General features: G+C 49.4%; 1 protein-coding gene and 1 long non-coding RNA gene across 2 annotated transcripts; one reads left to right on the top strand and one right to left on the bottom strand.

Moving 5' to 3' along the window:
- Positions 1-6865: 6865 nt before the first annotated feature.
- INHBB (inhibin subunit beta B) lies at positions 6866-12863 on the bottom strand. The gene is made up of 2 exons (XM_052793384.1): positions 12286-12863; positions 6866-9597 (listed from the first exon to the last, which is right to left on the bottom strand). The coding sequence occupies exons 1-2, from the start codon at positions 12686-12688 to the stop codon at positions 8822-8824; spliced, it is 1179 nt and encodes a 392-aa protein (XP_052649344.1). The 5' UTR covers positions 12689-12863; the 3' UTR covers positions 6866-8821.
- Positions 12864-13014: 151 nt separating this feature from the next.
- Positions 13015-14328, top strand: LOC128144476 (uncharacterized). Its single transcript, XR_008236094.1, has 2 exons — positions 13015-13741; positions 14083-14328. It is a non-coding gene; the product is annotated as an uncharacterized LOC128144476 (long non-coding RNA).
- The last annotated feature ends 6104 nt before the right edge of the window (positions 14329-20432 follow it).

Genomic DNA, 20432 nt, shown 5'->3' with positions numbered 1-20432 from the left:
AGAAGTTAATAATAGAAAGAATTAAGAACATTGCTAGAGTGAGATGATATGGATGCTGTATTATTAAACAAACGGCTCACAATGGTATTATGACATGAGTCATAATGCCTGATGCCGTGAACATATTGCGGAAAAGAACAATAGCTGCTATCACCAACTATGGAGATACACAGAGCACAATACCGGGAGCCCGACTGCTGACTGATCTGAAGCAAGGGTTTTGTCTACAAGCCAACAGAATAAATTCACACCTGGTGCAAATGGGTGCAACTGAATGGAAGCTCATGGAGTAGCAGCATCTTCAGCTAGGCTCTGATATTGCACCAAAAGTACTACAGGCTTTGCTCTGTGCGGTCTTCCAGCCTGTTTATGACTGTAATTGACTGGGGAACTCCAATTTGGCAGGATTTTGAATCTGCTTTCCACAGGTGTTAATAACTGAATCTGGCCCTACATTAACACCAACAGATTTTTAAGCCCAGCAAGTCACAGAGCACATCTGAATTGTTGTAACATTCAACATTATCACAAGAAAGTCTGCTGGAGACAGAAAACTGGTGGCCATCAGCACATGGACTGGTTTGCCATTCCTTTTGTTGTTATATCTGGTAACTGTGGACTGCAACTGGTGATGCTGAAGAAAAAGATTACTGTAAGAGCTGGCACATTCACAAGCTCTACAGACAAAGCATGGAATCAAATCCTGGGGTGCACTTACAGCATGTGCTTCCCATAATTAGAAGTCTATTTGTGGCACGCAGAGTAGAAAAAGCTTTCATTTGGGCTAAGTCTTAAACATGGCTTTACTTTCCCTGCTTGATGCAGTAACCCAATTCAAGGAGATATGGTCTGGAAGCAACGTTCTCCAAGATTCACATGTCTACAGTTGTCAAGGGAGGTAAGAAAATGAGAACAAAGTAAGGGGAACGCACACATAAAATGAAATACAGGGCTCAATTCATTGTCACGCCCTGTTAACGTAGTGATTCGACCACTGTGGCGTGCAGTTAATATAAGCAGAGCTGGGTTGAATCCTAAACTTCTGTGCTTATCACGTAGTTAATAAAAAACACTCAGCACAGGGACTTAGGTGGGCTCCACTCTGCCCAAGTGCCACCCAGCAGCTCCCAGTATAGGAAGCGTGGCCCAACGCAGGACACGTGACCAGGGCACTATGATATTCTGGCTCTTTCTCAGCTTTTACAGCAGCACCGGGGACCCCTGGCAGCTATCCTATAAAGGCAACCTCAAGGTTGCTCCGAACTGTGCTAAAGACCAAACCAGCTTCTGAACAATTTCAAAACACAGGTTGAGCAAAAGTGGTTTGCTGCGCTTTCTTGGATGTGGAGCTGGCTGGAGCACAGCCACATCTGAGAACAGGCTGTGTTCTCTTCAGCCATCACAAGGGCACTTACATACCACATACTTAATGCAGGACAACTTACTTAGGATGAGGTACCCAAAAGTCAAGAAATCTACTCAAAACAGCAGGTAGCTACACTGCATTACCTCCAATCTATCATCAGGATCCCCCAAAATACATTTTATTACAGAGGCATTAACATGGTAGAAGTTCATTTGCTTAGAGAAAGCTTTGCATTTCTTGTCTGTGCGTGTTTACATATTAAATACACACTCACCCATGCAAACATGCCACCCTGATCAAGCCAAACATACACAATGCATATAAGACATAAATAAATACTTATGAGTCACTGATAACCACCTCATAAATTACATGGTCTTACAAAGTATCACTGCTAAAGATAATTCCTACAATTGGATACAAAATACACATATACGACTCTCATTAAGACAGATAAGAATTGTTTGTTTCCTTTCACAAGAGCCCAGGGCCTTAATCTACAAGGTCCTGAATTTTTTTTTTTTAAGCTTGGAGTCCCACGGCTGTGGGTCAGTTCCAAAACCTGACCCAAAAACAAGCCATAAGAGACCAAACCTGGTTACAGAGCACATAGTGAATAGGAGATGGGACAGGAGGGTCCAAAAGTCCAAGAGCCCAATCTACTCCAGCTCATAGGAGCCAGATCTGATAGCATTTATAACCCTTTATCCTCAAATAGATGCCGCTTCAGCATCCACCTCTCCTACCTCACTCCTGCTGCGCTGCCCGGGACCAGATCCCCCATCACCCAAGCGAGGAGCTAAGCTCCGGCCGCAGGAAAGCACGGCCACTGCAGCTCTTCCACAGCTTGTGACAAACTCTTCCACAGGAACGGGCACAAGCTGCTCCATCCAACAAAGCAAAGAGGGACGAGATCAGCCCTGCAGCTTCCGCTTGGGCAAAACCTAAATGCCACTTTGGTACCACTTGACTGACACAGCCCAAACACGGCGTGTTTGTTTTGCTGACACATAGGTTTAAGTTTGCTCCCCAGCCACATCTTCTTTCCCCTTGGATACAATAGTCATCTTCATAGCACTTATTATAACATATTGCAGCAATAATGTGCAATTATCCTCAAAAACAAAGCAAAAGCTCAAGATAAAAATAACAGGCTCTGAGCACACTTACCAGCTGGAGGAAGGCAGCGAGGCAGCACTAGCTGCAGCCCTAAAATGGCTGTGCTGTAGTAGGCTGCAGCTGCCTCTCCCGGCCCGATTTCAAAGGCCAGTATGCAGGAGAACACGCTGGGAGGTGGACCCTCTCCAAAAGCAGGTCCAAAGTGAGAAGGAGCAGGCAGCAGGCAGGCTCTGCAGAGCAGTCATTAGGTAGAGATGTGTCTCACCTGGGGTGTGTGCACTCTGCAGCTGGATTCAGTGATTGCTTTTGGGCCAGGCAAGAGCTTGAAACGCTCAGCACCCGGGAGGGCTGATCCTCGCATTAGGAGAAGTCCATCAGGTGGCCAGCAATCACAGCTTTCATCCTGGGTCTTCCTTGATGGTGATGTCTGACCTAGGGAAATCAGTACACTTCTCGGGTTTTCTTCTTGCCCTTTTTTTCTGTTTTGCTGGATATGCTTACTTTGACTTGGCCCACAATAGACTCCTACGCTGACCCCTCTGTTTCCAAGCTTTCACAACAACGTACCCTGAAAGCAAATTAGGGGGGGAGGGGGCAAAGTTTCAAGGACCAAAAAGACGGAGCCTATGAATTTAATAAAAATATCAGCCTAAAATTCTCAGCGGCAGATCACAAAGATGGTAAACCTGATCAAGTATAAGGAAGCTGTATGCATATTTCAGGTCTCTGCTGACTTCAGAGATCTCTCAGGTTATATGGCATGTGTGTAAAAACTTGACATCTCTGCTTTGTACAAGGAAGACTGGTTAGAGCTGCACACATTCAAGGAGGGCCTCTCTTGAATAGAATTGGCCAAATCAGATTAAAAACCCAATATCTATGATGAAGGCTGCAAGCTGCCTGCTCGGAGAGGTTCCACTGATGTGAACCAGACGTTTCTTGCATGTGGTCAGGCCCTAAATTTGATACTGGAATTTAAAAACAAATTAAGATTCCCATGTAATATTGACTTTTTTTTTTTTTTCAGAGTAAAAGATTTTACAGCATGGAATGCTATATGCAGTGGTTACATGAGTCCAAGTAATTGTACCAATTATATAATTTGATATAATTGCACTAATTACATAAACACATAATAATGAAATATAAGTTATTCCAAGAGCTAAACTGGAAGAACATTAAAGAACCTAAATCTGCTCCCACTTATTCTAGTACAAATCAGAAACAATTCCCCTGAAATCAATGAAGTTACCCAAATAAAATTGGCCCCTACCATTACAAGCAGCCAGGTAAATCCAGCTTTTGGTTTAAGGGTACTGACTGGGTGAGCAAATGAAAGCTACTGGGGTATTTTGTACCAATGGATATCTCTAATTCCTGGCCAAATTCCAGCATATACAGGGAGATTCTCCCTATGTTCATGACCAGCTTAGGTGTCTTCTCCTCTTGTTCTGATCTGTCATGCAGCATCTGTGGGTTTTGCTAAATGTTTTAGCTGCTGAATCTAAAGCAAAAAAAAAAAAATTTTTTTTAGAACTACTGAGAATGAGCTGGGCCCAATCAGGATTTCAAGAAAACCAGATTTCAGGTGTGTCTTTAATTATATTGGTGCCAGCCTGAATTACATCTGCAGACTTCAGGGGAGCTACTGCAGACTGACACCGGTATTAACAGAAACAGACTCTCCTCTTTGACAAAAATTTGTATTTCTGATCCATTTTGCAAAATGTTCTTCAACCCTTCACACTAGAAACCACTCCAAACAAAAAATATTCTTAAGAAGGATTCATTCAGTGGCGGGTTTCCCTCCCCTCCCATGGCAGGGGGAGCGCAGCAATTAATTTCAGCTGCTGACTTCAGCTCTCACAAGTAACAAAGCAAAGAAGGTGAGAGCTGGCAATTTTGGAGCAGGTGTCTATTATGTGTGGAAATAGGTGATGTGTGCAGAGTTAACCCACCAAGTGCTCTGTTGCACCACATCGTGACAGTCACCCTATTCACACCATCCTCATTAACGCCAGTGGGATGTCCAGGTACTGGGACCGGGGTTTTGCCTGTGTTAGAACATTTTAAAGGATGAAGAATTTCCAGCTGCAGAGATTGATTCTGCCACATGATAGAAGGCAATGATTTAGCATTTACAGGACCAAATTCAAAGCCTATCAATCAGAGACAAGAGACGCCTAGTTGTCTTGGGGTGGGGGGGTATGGACCTGACCCAGCTGGTTTTTTAGGTACAGTACCTGACCTGCCACAAGGCGATGAAACTGGATGCTCAGTTTTGTAAGGATCGGAATGACAGATGGGAAAAAAAATCCAAAAATTTTCAAAAGGCAGCCATCAAGCTTGGGCATCTCATTTTTCATTTTGTCTGATTTAAAAAATGCAGGAGGTGGACGCTGCAAAAGGTGGGATTCCTGCAGTCCCCTGCAAAAAGCTGTCAAGAGCAGTAGCCTTGTCACATCTCTGAAAAAATCAGGCCCAAACTGACTCAGATTGGTCCCTCAAAATTAAAGACCTTTTAAATTTTATTTCATTTTAGCCTTGGAAATCCCTGTGGCAGGTTACTGTCGGCACCAGGGCTCAGGAATACCTCACTATCTGCAGCATGCCCAGAGCAGTGAGTGACTCCACGCTGCAGAAAACTCAAAGCATGTTCTGTTCAGTTCGATTTCCAGTGACCGTTTCACACAAAGTAAAAGGACCTGGGAACCTGGACTATGATCCAGCTCTCCTCACTCCTGGATGATGCCCCTCACACCATACTGATTGATGGTCATCTTTGCGTTTCTATTTCTGCCCCATGAACGTCAGGGCCGTAGCCGCAAATGAGGGAGCAGGGAAGGCAGGGGAAGAAAGCTGTGAAAGCTTTTTACCAAGAAAAGGGGTGTTCTTTGCCGGCCTCTGTGAAGGAGTTCAGGACCCCGGGCTTGCTTGCGGGTTTGCGGTGAGATGCAGAGCACAGCCCGTTCCTGCCCCTTGCTCCTGGCCAGCCCAAGCTCATGGCATCCTGGCTGCCAGCAGCTCCCTGCTCCCCAGGGCTGCAGGTCCAAATCCCGCGCCAAGACACCCTGCTCTCCTCCTGGGAGAGCACAGGAGTCCCAGTGTCCGATGCAGGGCTTGGCTTCGACCCCAGAAACCAAACACTTTCAATTAAGAACGAAACCTAACCGGACCCAGCCTCCAGGGCCTTGCATTTCAATGGGCAAGATTTCTTAATATATGCCATTTTTAAAAGCGCAGCCTAGTCTTATTCGTAATGACAGTGTCATATTAGGTCAAACGTGCCTTCAGGCTGCAGAGACGTGTATTTGCCACTGATTTCAAGGGGAATTTATAGAACTCATCAGTAGCACGGTCAACCCAGGAAACAAAGACGGGAGAAGGCTGCTAAGAGATGGAGCAGGAAGAGTGAACGGTGGCTTTGACAATAAACGTGCAGTTCAAGGTGGTGAGAAAGCTATGAAATATTCAAAAAATTTGGCCTGGGGGACAAAGTTCTGTGCAGCAGGTTGTTGACACAGCCACAGCAAATTGCTCCGAGAGGTCTCCCGAAACAAAGCCGTTTAACCCAAGCGTCTGGCTTTGGGGAGGGGTGGGCAGAGCTACGCTTGAATGTGAATTGTAACTAGAACCCATCATTAGTTGCATGAACTTGCTTCTTCAACACTTTCCAGGTCTCAGGGTCAGATCTAACGTTTGCTAAATCAACAGATGTCTTTCTGTCAGCTTCAGCTGGCATTTGCTCAGGTCTCCAGGAGGAAGAATTTATCCGTGAGGACCAATGAAATCAGTATCTGGATATATGCGCAGCTGACGAGAATGTCTATGAGTATTTGTCAACATTTGGGTGTTTTGTTAGTGGGGGGGTGCATTTTACTCAAAAAAACCCCTCTCCTTGGTGCCAGCTAATTTAAAAAAAAAAAAAAAAAGTTCATCAAACTTAGCATTGACCTCTTTTTCCTGGAAGTGCTTGCCACATTATTTTTTTACTTCTTGTAACCAATCAGGAGTGACCTAGACAAGAAGTTACATTCTTACATAGCAGGTGAACCAGGAACTTGCTGTAAATGACCTGCAAGCATGCGGAACAGCACCATTCCTGCACCCGGAGACCCTGCACTGATGCAGACAGAAAGAAGCAGATGCTTACATGTATAGACAGCAATAAAACTAGAGTGTAACATTTTTAGGATCGCAGCTGAGCTCTCAGACAAGGCTTTCTGCAATGACTAATACAACTAGGGTCTAATGCGACAGTTCACTGTCTGCAGCCGCATTCAGTCCTGAAAGTAAGCAAGTTTCTCCAGATGTTACTCACTGAAAAAAAAAAGCACATCCAGTTTTTAATCTTTTTTATTTATTTAAACTGTACACAAATGTAAAATACTTCAACAGCAAATCTAAGTGAAAATTGTTTGGTTTAAATTATTATGGAACAGAACCTAAAAGGAACTTTATTAAATAAACATAAAAATTGGATTTAAAGGATGCACATCTTGTAATGTATTCTACAATAGTCTTTTTTTTTTTTTTTTTTCACTCTACGTTCCATGTGCGTATGGTATAGAAAAGACACTGAATAGAACAAACAGAATCCATTTTGTACCCTGAAACAATTGGTAGGCCTCGTGAGGGATTGCTCAGTATGACTACATGATATATGATGGCTTTGCCATCTCATAAAAATTATAACTAATATGTTGGCCTCTTTGGTTCCAAAATTTATGTATAATACATTTAACTGTATTCATTTTTTGCTGCTATAAAAATAACATTTTTTTCAAATGGCAGTTTTTTGACTAATCATGCAACTAAATCAGTGCAAACATTAAAAGCAATCATTCGCTTTAAAAAAGAAGCAAAAGATTTAATTTCAAGTATAAAAAAATATAAAAAAGTCATATCATAAGTCCAGTTTTGTCTAGTATGGGTCAACACTTTAAATTGCATAGCTCATGCGGCACCTGTTTACCTAGATAGTGAGCAAAGATAAGTGCACTATCAAGTACCACTTTTCAAGGCATTGAAATTTGCAAGTGCTATTATACGTGCATTCAAGCAGTTTGCAAGTGCTATGCTGTATCATTATTTTCTGATCTTTATGGCCATCCTCGACACCTCCTGGTAAGGAAATTGAAAGCACTCTCCTCCTTTCCAAGACTTGTTAAAATGTTCCTCGCCTGTTATTAAACGCACTGCATTTTTCAGAACGTCTCCACTCTGTTTCTGTCACTCCTCTTTCGGGTTCATTGGTTTAGCCGTGGTGGCAGTTGCTTGTTCGCTCATCCCCCACGTGACGTGTCGTTGCCGAGTCCCCCGTTGAAGAACACCGACTGCAACTCTGACTTTTCGTTCTCCAAACAGTGAGAGATGCCAACGGTCAACATAGTCCAGGTACGGTATCGGATCCCCTTTTCCAAGACATGGCGGGTGTAGCCATCCACGGGTTGCTAGTGGGCAGTTAAAGCATCGGATCACGCCAGCCCAGCTTGTGACTTTGCAACAGTCAGATGTTAGAAATACAGTAGTTGCTTACGCGTCCGTCCCCTTTTCTCTCTCTCTCTGGTGGTATCACACGATTCCTTACTGGAAGTGCTGTAGGAAGATGTTTACATTTAGGTAAATTTAAATTAAGAGGAAGTGATCACCTCGCAAGGCAGGTGTCCTGCAGCTTCCCGTTAGACCTAAGAGGTGACGGTCGACTTTTTTTTCTTTTTTTTTTTTTCTGGTTTTTTTTTTTTTTTAATTTTCTAAGTTTGGTCATTTTGACACCTGTGTGCAAGAATACGTCGTGTTCTCGCAGTCTGTGCTTTTGCCTGAGCAAAGGGAGCTCATTTCGGTCTGGCTTCACCAGCAGGCGGGGAAACAGCTGCTCAGCCGTTCACTCGTACTGGCAGGCATTTAGGTCCATCGTCACTGGTCACTGACTTTCTGTGCTCATGTCCCTTTTCCGAGCTGCCTCGTGTGTGCGTGTCTGTGTCTCTGTGTGTGTGTGTGTGTATGAGCGCGTGTTTGCGTGCATGCCCACGTTCTGTGTGTGTGTTCGTGTGTGTGTGTGTGTCTTTAAGATATTTCAGAGCATTAACTTATAAGTGGTAGAATATATAAGTGTCCAAGATCCACAAACTGCCACTGTCCTGACACCAAAGTGAAATGATTTTTTTTTTTTCTTCTTTTTTTTTTTTTTTTTGTCAAACTTTTCCACAGTGACTTTCCAACACTGATGCCTGGATACACAGTGAAACTTCCTCCAACACCATCTCGTACGGGAATGTTTCTCTCTCTCTCTCTCCCTCTCTCTCTCTCTCTCCCCCCCCCAAAACACACCTTAAATCAAGCACAACCACATTCTTCCACAATCATATTGGGAACGTCCCTTTTCACAATGTTGTATTCATCATCAAAGTACAGCATTGACATTGTGCTAAGTTTGGTTGGAATGCAACAGGAGTTCACGGTGCCCGGGTTCAGCCCCCGCATTCGGTACTGATTCACGACGGCGGTGTGAAAGGAGGAAGCCGACCCCGGGACGCCGGCCAAGTAGGCCGGGCAGCTCCCTTCACAGTAATTCCCATAGTAACCTGATGGTGCTATGATCCAGTCATTCCACCCAATGAGTCTAAAGTCAATGTAAAACTGTTGCCTGCAACATAGATTGGTCCTGCCATCGCACTCCAGGCCTCTTTTCCGGATCCTGTGTTTGTTATCGGCGAGGCGGGCTTGCACCACTAAAAAAGGCCGGTGGGATTCCTCCCCGGGGTCCACATAAATTGGCAGCACTGAATACTCTTCACAGCCCTCACATTGAACATCCAAGTTCAGTCTCCTTTCTCCTCTCTCAAACAGAGCCTGGATCGCCTCTGTCATGGGAAAAGTGTGCCAACCACTTCTTTTGAGATCGACTTTCTTTTCAACCACATTCCACTTGTTGCTAGTGTCCGGGTCTTGGAAATAGACTTTGACTCTTACTTTTCGCCTGCTGCCTTTCTCTAAGACATATGGAAGCAGCTTCAAGTAAAGCCACAGGCTGGCTTGAACGACAAACAAGTTCTGGTTCCCTTCATTCGAGATGAAGAAATAGAGGCGGACTCTAGATGAGGCCAGATCGTCTGCAAGATAAGGAGAGATCAGCAAGATTAAGTTAAAAAGGAAACGTTAGCTTGTGTGCCATTCTGGATTCAGGGACAACGCTAGAGCACCGCAGATCGAGGGAGCGGTGACGGGGCTGTGCCGGCCGGAAGGCACGCACTGAATCAGATATCCCCAATTTGCAATCAAAATGAATTGAAAAAAGGGACTTCCCACAGCAACGTTCATCATCGGGCTGTAGTCGGATGTGTCAGATCCAGAGACACCAGTAGGAGCTCTCCAGAATATGGGGTTTTCCCAGCCAGCCAGCTTTAAAGATGCTACAGCAGCACCTTGAAAAGACCAGCGCTCGGACTCCGCTATCTCGTCGGTTTAAGAATAGTTTTAAGTTTCAGCTACCTGCCAATTCTCACGGGGAGAGCCCTTTCAATAACCACTGAAACGCCAATGCCAAACCAGGGATTTTGTTTCGATTTTCACATGTTCTCGTCGTGGTTTAACAGAGAGGATTCACGAGACAGAGGGGAAAATATTTCAGTAATGCGCCTGCTTGTCCAACAGATCAAGCTAACCCCCCACTTAGTCTGGTAGAATATCTGCTATTATTAATTGTTTCGATCTCTGCCTTTTCGCCCCGAAACGACAGACTGCCATTCAAGGCGAGGCAATGAAGCGGTTGCTCTCGCTGTAACGTCGTTCCTGACTGTTCTCAATACGCTTTTCAATAACACCAGAATTAAAGGAGCAAAATTGTCACGGAAAACCAAATGTCACCAAATGTCTGACATAACCCCTTATTTGTAAACAAAAGAGCCTGCTGCATGAAATGTTTCAGAAATACCGTTGGCCCTCCTGCAATTTTGTACTGTAAGTCCTAACTAAATTTGGCGTAGGTGATAAATGTGCAAGCTGGCCTTTATGGCGGAGACTGTAATTCTGGTCCTTGAATCAAAGCCTCCCGATCGCTATTTAAGATTATTGCTGGAAAGGCATTTTCTCATCTGCCCTTATCTGTTTCGCTTCTTTCTGTACAGAGCCAAATGTAGATTTTTTTTCTTCCTTTTCTTTTCCTCAGCATCTTTATTATTTTTGTCAATCCCTGAATGGGATTTTTTGCGTAGTCAGTGTCTTAATTTGTCACCCTAGATGCCTTTCCAAATGTGCCTCCGGGGCCCGTTCGGTACCTTGTAATATTTCAGTGACAAAAATTTTCACTGTGTTTGTCTGTGCTTTACATAAAGTCGATTTTGGAAGTGTTACAAAAGCCAGCGATCGATTGAATACCAAATGGAAGTACGAGCCCACCCCAGATCTCCCAACAACAGCCTGTTAAAAAATAACAAACCCCCAAACGTACGCTAAGAAAGCCTTTCGCATGTTAGTAAATACACAACTTCTTTATAAACTGTGGTGACAGTGACAGAAAAAGAACAGTACGGTGTTGCTGCACCGATCCACATCGCTTGTGTTGTGTGAGATTGTGTGCGCCCATAAATTTTGTATGTGAATATAACAAGCATATGTATAATGCAACAGATCCCATAGATACTGTAAATGTATATGCCTTTGGTAAGTGGGAGGGTAGATAAAGGAGATGAGTGGGCAGTATACAGGATAGAAAGAGATTTATTTTGTGGACAAATGATATGTAGATGCCACAGGAAGATAGAGAGAGAGAAAAATGAACTGAGCGATAGAGCGATGAAGGAAAGGAGAGATGGGCAGATAGACAGGAGAGAGCTAATTTGCAGCGTGATGGTGTTATAGCCAGATGTGCAAAGTTCACAGGCACAGTGGTTGCCTGGATAAACTGCTGGAAAGCTGCGCTGAAGGGATTCGGTGACACATAACGGCAATGGCCGGACAGGAGGGAGATGGCTGGTACCGTGGGGATGGATGGCACGTTAGTAACCGGACTGGCAGACAGAGAGGAGAGAGACACACTTGGTAGGAGGCTGCACGCAGTGGACAAACAGACAAGGCCAACACTACGAATGAAAGCTAAATAAACGGGAAACGAGCAGAAAGGGAGGACGGGCGAAGGCAAGCCTCGGAAGACAGATGCACGCAGTGAACCAGATGAACGTGCAGGGCAGCCAGACGAGGCGAGGGATGCAAGAGATGGAGTGGGACAGGCGGAGGAGGGACAGTGGGACGCACGGGGACGGAGGCGAGCCACGGTGCAGCTGGAAGGACCACCGGAGGGAAGCCGGGGGCACGGAGGCCGCGGAGGGATGATGGAGGGACGCAGCGAGGGGAGTTGCGGGGCGCAGCCCGCGGAGAATCCCGGGCACGGGGGCACAGGCAGGGAGGACGGGGAGGAGCGGGCAGGGCCAGGGCCAGACGGTGCGGGGCAGAGGGGAAAGCGGGCGAGGCGGGGGGGGGGAGGACGACGACGCGGGTGAGCCAGGTAGCCTGCGGCGGGCAGGAGGACGGGCAGGGCGCACCGGGGGCCCGGCGGCAGGGCCGGGCGAGGGCGGTCGGGGGAACCGCCAGGGGTCAGCCGGGGGGGGACAGAGGAGGTGGGCAGGAGGGCAGGCAGGGCGAGCGGGAGGACTGACAGGGCTCGGGCAGGGGGGGCCGCCGGGGGGTGAGGCAGGACAGGCAGGGAGAGCGGCCGGGCAGGGGCCCGAGGCAAGGCCGGGCAGGGGAGAGCGGGCGGCGGGGGGCGGGGGGGGGGGGGGGGCGCGGGGCCGGGCGGCGCCCACCTGTCTCGGCGAAGCTGATGATCTCGGAGACGGGGTCGTGGGCCGGGGGCCCGGCGCTCGCCTGCCCGTCCAGGCTGGGGATCTCCACGCGGCCGTCCTCCCGCACCTTGCCGGCGTGCAGCTTGCGCAGCGCCGTGACCATGGCCGCCTTGGGCACGGCGTGCGTGATGTTGGGCCGGTCCCGCATCTGCAGCCGGCTCAGGATGTGCCTCTTCACCGCCTCCAGGAAATCCCCGTCCACCTTGCCCGGCTCCTCGGGCCGCCGGAAGCCGCAGGAGGTGCATGTGTCCTGCGGGGAGCCGCCGGCGGGGGCCGGCGGGGTCGGGGTGGCCGCGGCGCCCAGCAGGAGCAGCCCGCAGGCCAGCAGCGCGGCCAGCACCCCCCGGCGAGCCGCCCCGTCCATGGCGGAGGAGCGGGGGGGCCGAGCTGGGGGCCGCCCCGAAGCGCCGCAGGGAGCCCGTCTGCAGGCAGCGCCGCTCCGTGCGCTCCGCGGCGCGGAGGGGGCGGTGGCAGCCAAGCTGGGGGGCCGCAACCGCTCCGCGCAGGGGGGGAGCCGCGGCGGAGGGAGGGGGCGCCCGGGGAAGCGGCGTGTGCCGCCGGGGAGGCGGAGGGGGGGAGGCTGCACACGCAGGCACCGAGGGCGAAGTTGGAAGGGGGGGGGGCAGCAGGCTTGGCGTGCACGGAGAGCCCGGCTCCACGGGGGAGGGGGACGGCAGCAGGTGAGGGGGGTGGCTGCGGAGCCCGGGGAGGAGGGAGGGGGAGCGGGGAGCGAGCCGGAGGTGCGAGGGGAGCCGGGGAGCAAGGGGGGGGGGGAGGCGGCGCCGCGCTGCCCCGGTGCCCCGCGCCGCTTCAGAGGGGCATCCCCGGGCGCAGCCGCTCCTGGTCCATCGCTCGCTTCGGCAGGTCCGGGCGGGCCGCGGAGAGGAGCTCTTTAGTCCAGCGTCATTGAGGGGTGTCAGGGAGATAAACGAAGCAGATTTATATACAATCCAATTTATAGCCTGGAAGGAGGGGGGGGGGGGAGAAATGCCACTTGTACCCCCCCGCCCACTCCGCCCCCGCAAGACAACAATCCACAGGCCGTGGGTGCAGGTCTCTTGAGCAGGTCGGCTCCGCGCCGCGCCGCTCGGTTGTCCCCCTTCAGCGCCCGCTGCTTCTCAACGTGCCATCAAAGTTGACCCGGAGCATAGCTGGGGAGGGGCCGGGGGCGGCGGGGAGGGGGTACGCGGCTGGCAGCTCCACAGTTGCGAGTCTTCTCCCCCCACCGCCCCGCTTATTATTAGCGAGATGCTTTTATTTTCAAGGCAGCGCGGAGGGTCCGGAGTCCGGCGAGGATGCTGCGGCGGCGCCCGGCGCGGCCCCCGCCGCGGGCAGCGGTACCGCACGCTGCGCGGCCGCGGAGCGGGGAATCGGCTCGATCCCGGCGATCCCAGGAGAAGCTGCACGGATCCACTCGGTCAGACCAGCTCTTCAGCTCGCTCCCTCGCTCGCTCTTTTTAAACAATATCTCCCTTGTTGGTGGTTTGGGTTTTATTATTATTATTGTTATTATTATTTTAAGTGTGATTTTTGTTGTTGTTGTTGTTGTTGCTGCTGCTGCTGCTGCTGCTGCTGCTCCAGTTAATCTGTCTCCCTCCCTCTCTCTCTCTCCGCGTCTTTTTGATCTTTCGCTCGCCTTGTGCTGGCTTGAATGCTGTGTTTTGTTTTTTTGGTTGGGGTTTTTTTTTTGGTTGGTTTTTTTTTGTTTTGTTTTGTTTTGTTTTTTAACGCGTCTGATGTTCCCTCTCGGATCCGCAGTGGAAGGTCTCGGGGAAGCGGTTCGCTCCTCGCTTATCTTCCTCTGATCTCCTCCTGCTAATATTCCCCCCCTGCAAAATCACGACATTGTGGCACTTTCTACTGAAACTTTTATACAGGAGTTAAAACCACGTGGGAACTCCAACCTATAACAGAGACGCCATGGGTTCCTCACTATTTAGGAGATTAAGTTAAGTCTTTTGCCCCCTGGGCTATTACAGTAACTTCCTGATGTGGAAATATTAACTATGCTGTTTCTTTAACTCCCCCCGTCCCCTCCCTCCCTCCCTCCCGGTTCCTGCAAACACACCCACCGCACGCCGACCCGCGTCCCCGTCCCGTCCCCCGGCAGGACGGACGGACGGACGGAGGGACGGACCCCGAGCGGCAGGAGCTCCGGCCCCCCCCCTCCCGCCCCGGCCAGGAGATGGATGCCCTCCCCGCCCCCCCCCCCCCCCCCCCCCGGTGTTCCTTGCCTTTTAAGCACTTGAAAGAAGAAGTCATTAGAAAGTTTACCGTCGGGTTGGCTTTGCGACGGGGCGGGTTTTTGTTTGTTTGTTTGTTTGAATGGGTCGGGTAATCGGGGCGGGTGCCGGGGATTGTGTGTGTTTTCCGTGGGGCAGGAGGGACGCGGGCGCGGAGCCTGGCGGAGGCAGCGCGGGGGGGGCGGGTGGCTCGGGGCGGCGGCCGAGGGGAGCCGGGAGGGGAGATAACGGGAACGCCGCGCTCCCGCAGCGGGCAGCCGGCAGGAGTGCCGGCCCTGCCCATGCCCTGGGAACGGGTTTTCCTCCGCGGGGCAGCCGCCGGCTTTAGGGGGGGGGGGGGGGCCGGGGCTGCGACCCCCCCGACCTCCCCCCCCCGCAGGGGTCAGGAGAAGTTTCCACCCGGCTCCCCCCAACAGCCGAGCCCGGGGGGGGGCGAGCGGCCGGGGCCGGGGAAACGGCCGCGCCTCCGCGGCACCGGGGCGTTATATCACGCCCCCCCCTCTCCCGCCGGGCGGGCACGCCCGGGGCCGGGCACCCACGGCGGGGCAGCGGCAGCGGCTCGGCTCACCTGCGCGGTCCCCGGCCCCGGGGCGGCCGGCAGCCGCGGCCGCTGCGCGCTGCCCCGCGGCCTTGCGCGCCGCCGCCGCCGCCGCGGGGGGAAGCCTGGGCAGAGGGCGCCCCCTCTGGGCCGCGCGGGGAAGCGGGCGGCGGGGCCGGGCGGGGTCACCGGGGCAGCGGCGGGGGCAGAGCCGCCCGGCGGGGGCAGAGCCGCCCGGCGGGGGCACAGCGGCCCGGCGGCAGCCGCCGAAGCCCCGCGCTGAGTTCAGGGCCGGGGGCCGCGCCGAGGCTGCCCCGGGGCCGGGGCGGGCGCCGCGGCTCGGGCGCACGGAGGGGGGAGCGGCGGTCGCAGGCGGCGGCGGAGGGGCTGGAGAGCGGGAGATGCGCGCCGCCGCCGCCCGGGCTCTGACCGGGCAAAGAAGGCTCCCGCAGCCGGCCCAGGCAACGGGGCTGCCGGCTGTTCTAATGGTATTTTCTTTTTTCTTTTTAACGGAGGAAAAAATCTAACTTCAAGAACGAAAGCAACTCTCGAGCCCTTCATCTTTCTCATTGTGCCAAACGGTGGTTTTCAAGGGGCAGGATATGCAAATCTCAAGCATGGCAGCAAAGAAGCCCCTTCTGCTCACGTCAGTTTTCAGAAGAAGAATAAAACTTCTCCTATATTCCTGGACTGCACGCACATGAGCTCTGTTAGTTGTCACTAATACAAGCAACGCAGGAGCGTAAAGCGGGTCAACGGGAGGATCAGCCCGTTACTCTGATTTAAGAGTGGAAGGGACAAATGCTATCCTCATCATAAATATTTTCTTTCTTGTTCTGTACTGCCAAAGGAAAGACACTTAATGCTGTGCTTCAAAATCACATTGCAATCCCGATCTGGTTGTTCATGTTGGTTTTAATATAAACACAGTCTGATTGCGTGTACAGCATTGTAAACCAAATCCTCAGTATCACTGGAGCTACCCTGATGGGAGATCAGAATTAGATACAGTATTTCCTCCCTGCCAGTAACAGGTTTTGAATGGAAAGCCTGGAATGTAAAAAAAGAAATAATGCTAAAAATCCAATCACTCTGACATCCTGTGAGCTAATGAGAGCACGTGAATGCAACAAGCTTAGTACTTCACAGTAATTAATTTGACAGCAAAGAGCTAACAAGAAAACAACAGGCAGAGCAGTGATGACTGGTTCATAGAGGTCACTGTCAAACAAGAAATAGGTGCAAACACAGTTCCTCTCCCTTTGAAAACAACTATTTCATTGCCCCAGTGAGAATGAAATGCCAAAGAGGGAAAATACCATGTCTTTGGTGGGGATAACAAATCTGGGAAGTCTTTCTAGTAGAAGGTTTTCTTTTTCACATACAGTGATTTTTAATCATCCCTGTTACTCACTGCAGTGGCACGTTTTGGCTTCCCCCCCCCCCCTTTTTTTTGGTTAGCCAAAGCTATTTTGCATATTCAAATATTGGGAAGACTTATCTTCTCTAGCAATTACTAACAAACTAATAACCTCTATTGTTATTTAAAGTGTGTCCAACACAACATTCTGGAGGCAGCTCTCACACAATGTATTTTCTCTGGCTTCCTCCTAGAGAAGAACTTAATCAAACCTTAGATGCTTTCAGGCAGAAGAGCCTACAGGGAGAGCAAACAGGGTTAACAGAAAGAAATGTGCCATTTGATTTCTAATCTTGCTCAGGGAGCAGGGCCTATTGATTGAGCCATAAAGCTCTGTTAATTTTAAGATCTCCTCAGCTTTCAGTTCTTTCCCTTGGGCATAAACTTGTTGCTTAGACATAGTGGCTGAACTATCAGGGGAAGGGTAGCTTCACGATCCCCCCACTCCGCTCTCCTCCCCTCTATTCTATTTGTTCTGAGCTCATCTGCTTGAGGATACATTTTCACACACACCTTCTCAAACCGGCTGCTATTCATCTGATTCAGGGTCATGCTTTTCCATACATTAAATGCAGGGGAAAACTGGGAAGGAAATGGCTGGGATTTGTGCTTAATGGGCAAGCACACGGTTAGCCAGGGAGCCCCACTGTGAGAAGGTACAGTATCGAAGGGTATTTTCTGTAGAAACATCAAGTCTCGTGACTGGAATCTGATGCTTATTAAAGCTACTAGTATAATGAAATCAGTATAAACTCAGCCAGCGTAAATCGGCATGTTTCCGAGGCATCAAACCGCTACAACTCTTCCTCTATAATCTAGATATTTGCTTATGCACATTTTTCTCAGGAGGCGGCAGATGCAGAAATCACGCTTTTGGGGAGGCCAGTCAGTGCAGCTCTGCACCTTCCTGAGTCGGTGGGGAGCTCTAGAAACGGAGCAGGCAGCGATGGCACCAGGCAGCTCCCTCACTGCTCCCTGTTTCCATTATGCCCTCGGTGGGACCATAAACAATTTTACACTAGCAAAGGATCTAGCCCCTCACGTATTGCTAAAGCACCTTTTATGCTCTTAAACCATTAATAATATCTATTAGGTAACCTTACTAATCCCTTTGAGGAAGGATTTCTTTACTGTACTGATGGCTGAACTGAACAAAGCTTCATATATGAAGAGGCCCAGTTTGCACTAGAAATGCTTCTCCTTTGATAACCAGCAAATACAAGTTTTACTAGCACAAGCATCTTTTTCTGCAAGCATTTCCCAAATAAAATAGGCTATACTGGCAAAAGCACTTTTTTTTGCTCATATAGCTGCATCTATATGGGGGATTTTTGCACGTAGTGAAACACAATCTGTTTTAAACGGCACTTCAGATGAGCATTGCTATCCCACAGAAGTTTCAAGGCTAGACCTTGAAGTATATGCTTCTGCCTCGTGTCTGAAAGAGCTTTTTACAAGGTGGCCATTGTCGTCTTGCTGGAAATACAGAGAAACTGAAATGCACGGTTACAGGGGCCAGCTGCAAGCGCTGTGCTCAACCTGGAATTTGTATTCATACCATTCTTTTGCCTCAGATGAAATTACGTATCCGTAATCAGATTGATTCCTCACTACGCACAATTACTTTTTAAACAACTGCAACAAAAACAGTGGATGTTTCAAAAGCACCATAATTCTGTAGAAGTGAAAGTCTTACTGAAAATCAAGTAGGTAAATGCTGTTCTGAACAGCCTGGACATTTTCTGAACTGGCAAAGGTAGACCTAACTCATTAAAAAAACCACTAAGAGGTTAATCTGACTCCTTCGCTCCTGCCCATGCTTCTTTAACTGAAAACTGTCTGTTAACAGAGATTTGCTCTCTAAAAGAAGGGTCCTACTCTGAACACCACTTGGAAAAAGGGGGTATAGCAGGCAGAAACAAAGGAACTGACCAACCCGGGAACTCCTCATCTAGAGCAGGTACAACGAGAATCTGGAAGATGAGTCACAGAGAAATAAAACAGAGCCCTCAACGCATTTTGAAGAGCACGTATTGAATGCCAGCTCCTCACACAAGTGTCAGGCAGGATGGGGACACGGGGAGGCAGCAGTACAGGGTTGCAGGGGTATACTCGCGGCCTCAGCCTCCCACTCCCACTGCACCTGCTTTAACGTGGCTCTAGTCCCGCTCCCTTCAGCTCAGCTACCTTGCGGTGCCTCACGGGCAACATGTTGGCCTATCGGTCCTCTTCAACGACCCCTTTGCTCTCCGGGAAGGTTTGCATCCAAGCTCCCAGGTTCGCTGTGGGGAACGAAGCGCAGGTGGATCTCGTGCGCCGTGAAGCGATGCAGTCAGGTACCTCGCCTCAGGCAGGTCTCCGTACAGAGCAGCATGTCCTTTGGCAAAGGAACTGAGTTCAGGGATCTGCTTCAATTTCCAAAGTAAAGGGACCGAACACCATCCGGTGGATACCCTGTGTGATATTCAAAAGCTACCGGCTGCTTGTTGACGGTCCAGAAGTGCTCTTGTTTTCCTCGCACAGTCTGTCCTCTGCAGTCCAAAGCTGTAGACTTATAACCAGGCAGTAACTTCCTCTGAAGTTGCTTGTATTGACCTAAATAGGTTGGGGCGGGTGAGGACACACAGACAACATGAAAAAGCTGTGCTGGTTGCCCAACAAAGAAATGTCTGCTTTGTGGTGAGCACTTTTAACATATAAGCACTTTTAACATACTGTTAAAGAACATGATTTTCATGTTTGTTTAAGTTCACACCAAAAGCCTCGCAAAGTGAGTTAAAATAAAATCTGCATTTAAGTGGTAAACAAAATAGTTAAAACTTGACTTCTTGTAATTTGAATGCTACTTACTGAGGCAATGCATTTAGAGGTCGACGGGTGCATTTCTTCTATACATCCAGCTGTGACTGATACATCTAATAGATCAAGAAAAGGAACAGTAGGATGGAGCAATGTTAAAATCAGCTGTCCTGAGAAAGTCAGTGATTATCAGGGAGTGGAGACAAGATAGAGAGGTTTCCCTCCAATTTTAAATGGAGCTCAGAAGCAAAAAAAAAATGGCTGGTACCTTTGCAATGCCATGAGAGAAATGGGGTATGGAAGCTTGAGTCATCTCACGATGGACGATCAGTAGCACTTGAGGAGTACCTGAACGTAAGCTACCTTCTCTTTTCTACAAGCCAGCAGCACAATGGAGAGGAAGTGTCTACACCTACTGCCCGTGGGACAGGCTGCAGCAAGAAGACCTGTGCTTAGGCCTGAATGTCTTCCTCTTTACCCCATTTTCACTAGCTGTAAGTTGAGGATGACAGCATTCAACCCTCTGTAAGTTGAAGTCAAGTGGAGAAAAGCAGCATACAGAAATTCATCCTCTTCAGGGAACTTGACACTAACAGCATGGCCTTGGTGCTGTATGTCAAAAGTAATTTTCAATCTGTTCATACTTAAACTGCCTAGTTTTTTTTCCATGAGCCTTTTGTTATATCAAACCAAAACTGTCATGCAGTTTGGTGGTTTTTGCACAAGAACATCAGAGTGGGTTTTAAAGATGATTGTGATATGGTTGACTGATGCACTCACTGCTAGGGTCAGGAGCAAGGGGCTCCTGTAACAGCACCGAAGTCCTCCAGTTCAAGCAAGGATGATCTTCCACTGGGGCAGAGCAGAAGCACTATCACAGTTAGTGGAGCTCTATTGATTTATCCCAGCTGAGAGCTGGCCCACATGACTTACAGTCATTTGCCCAGTGCTATTTAGCCATTGCAGGTCTCTAGCAAGTATGTTGAGGCTGTCTCACCCTCCACGTTTGCTATGTTGACATTAGCTACAAGCCAGGTCCTCTGCTACCACCCGTCGCTGATGTTCCAGTACTACTCAATCATGTGAAAGGGTTATTAACAAAAATTTC

This window comes from Harpia harpyja, chromosome 7, assembly GCF_026419915.1.
Source record: "Harpia harpyja isolate bHarHar1 chromosome 7, bHarHar1 primary haplotype, whole genome shotgun sequence".
Classification (NCBI taxonomy): domain Eukaryota; kingdom Metazoa; phylum Chordata; class Aves; order Accipitriformes; family Accipitridae; genus Harpia; species Harpia harpyja.
Note: the sequence above shows the minus strand (reverse complement) of the source record. Positions and strands in the feature narration are given on the sequence as shown.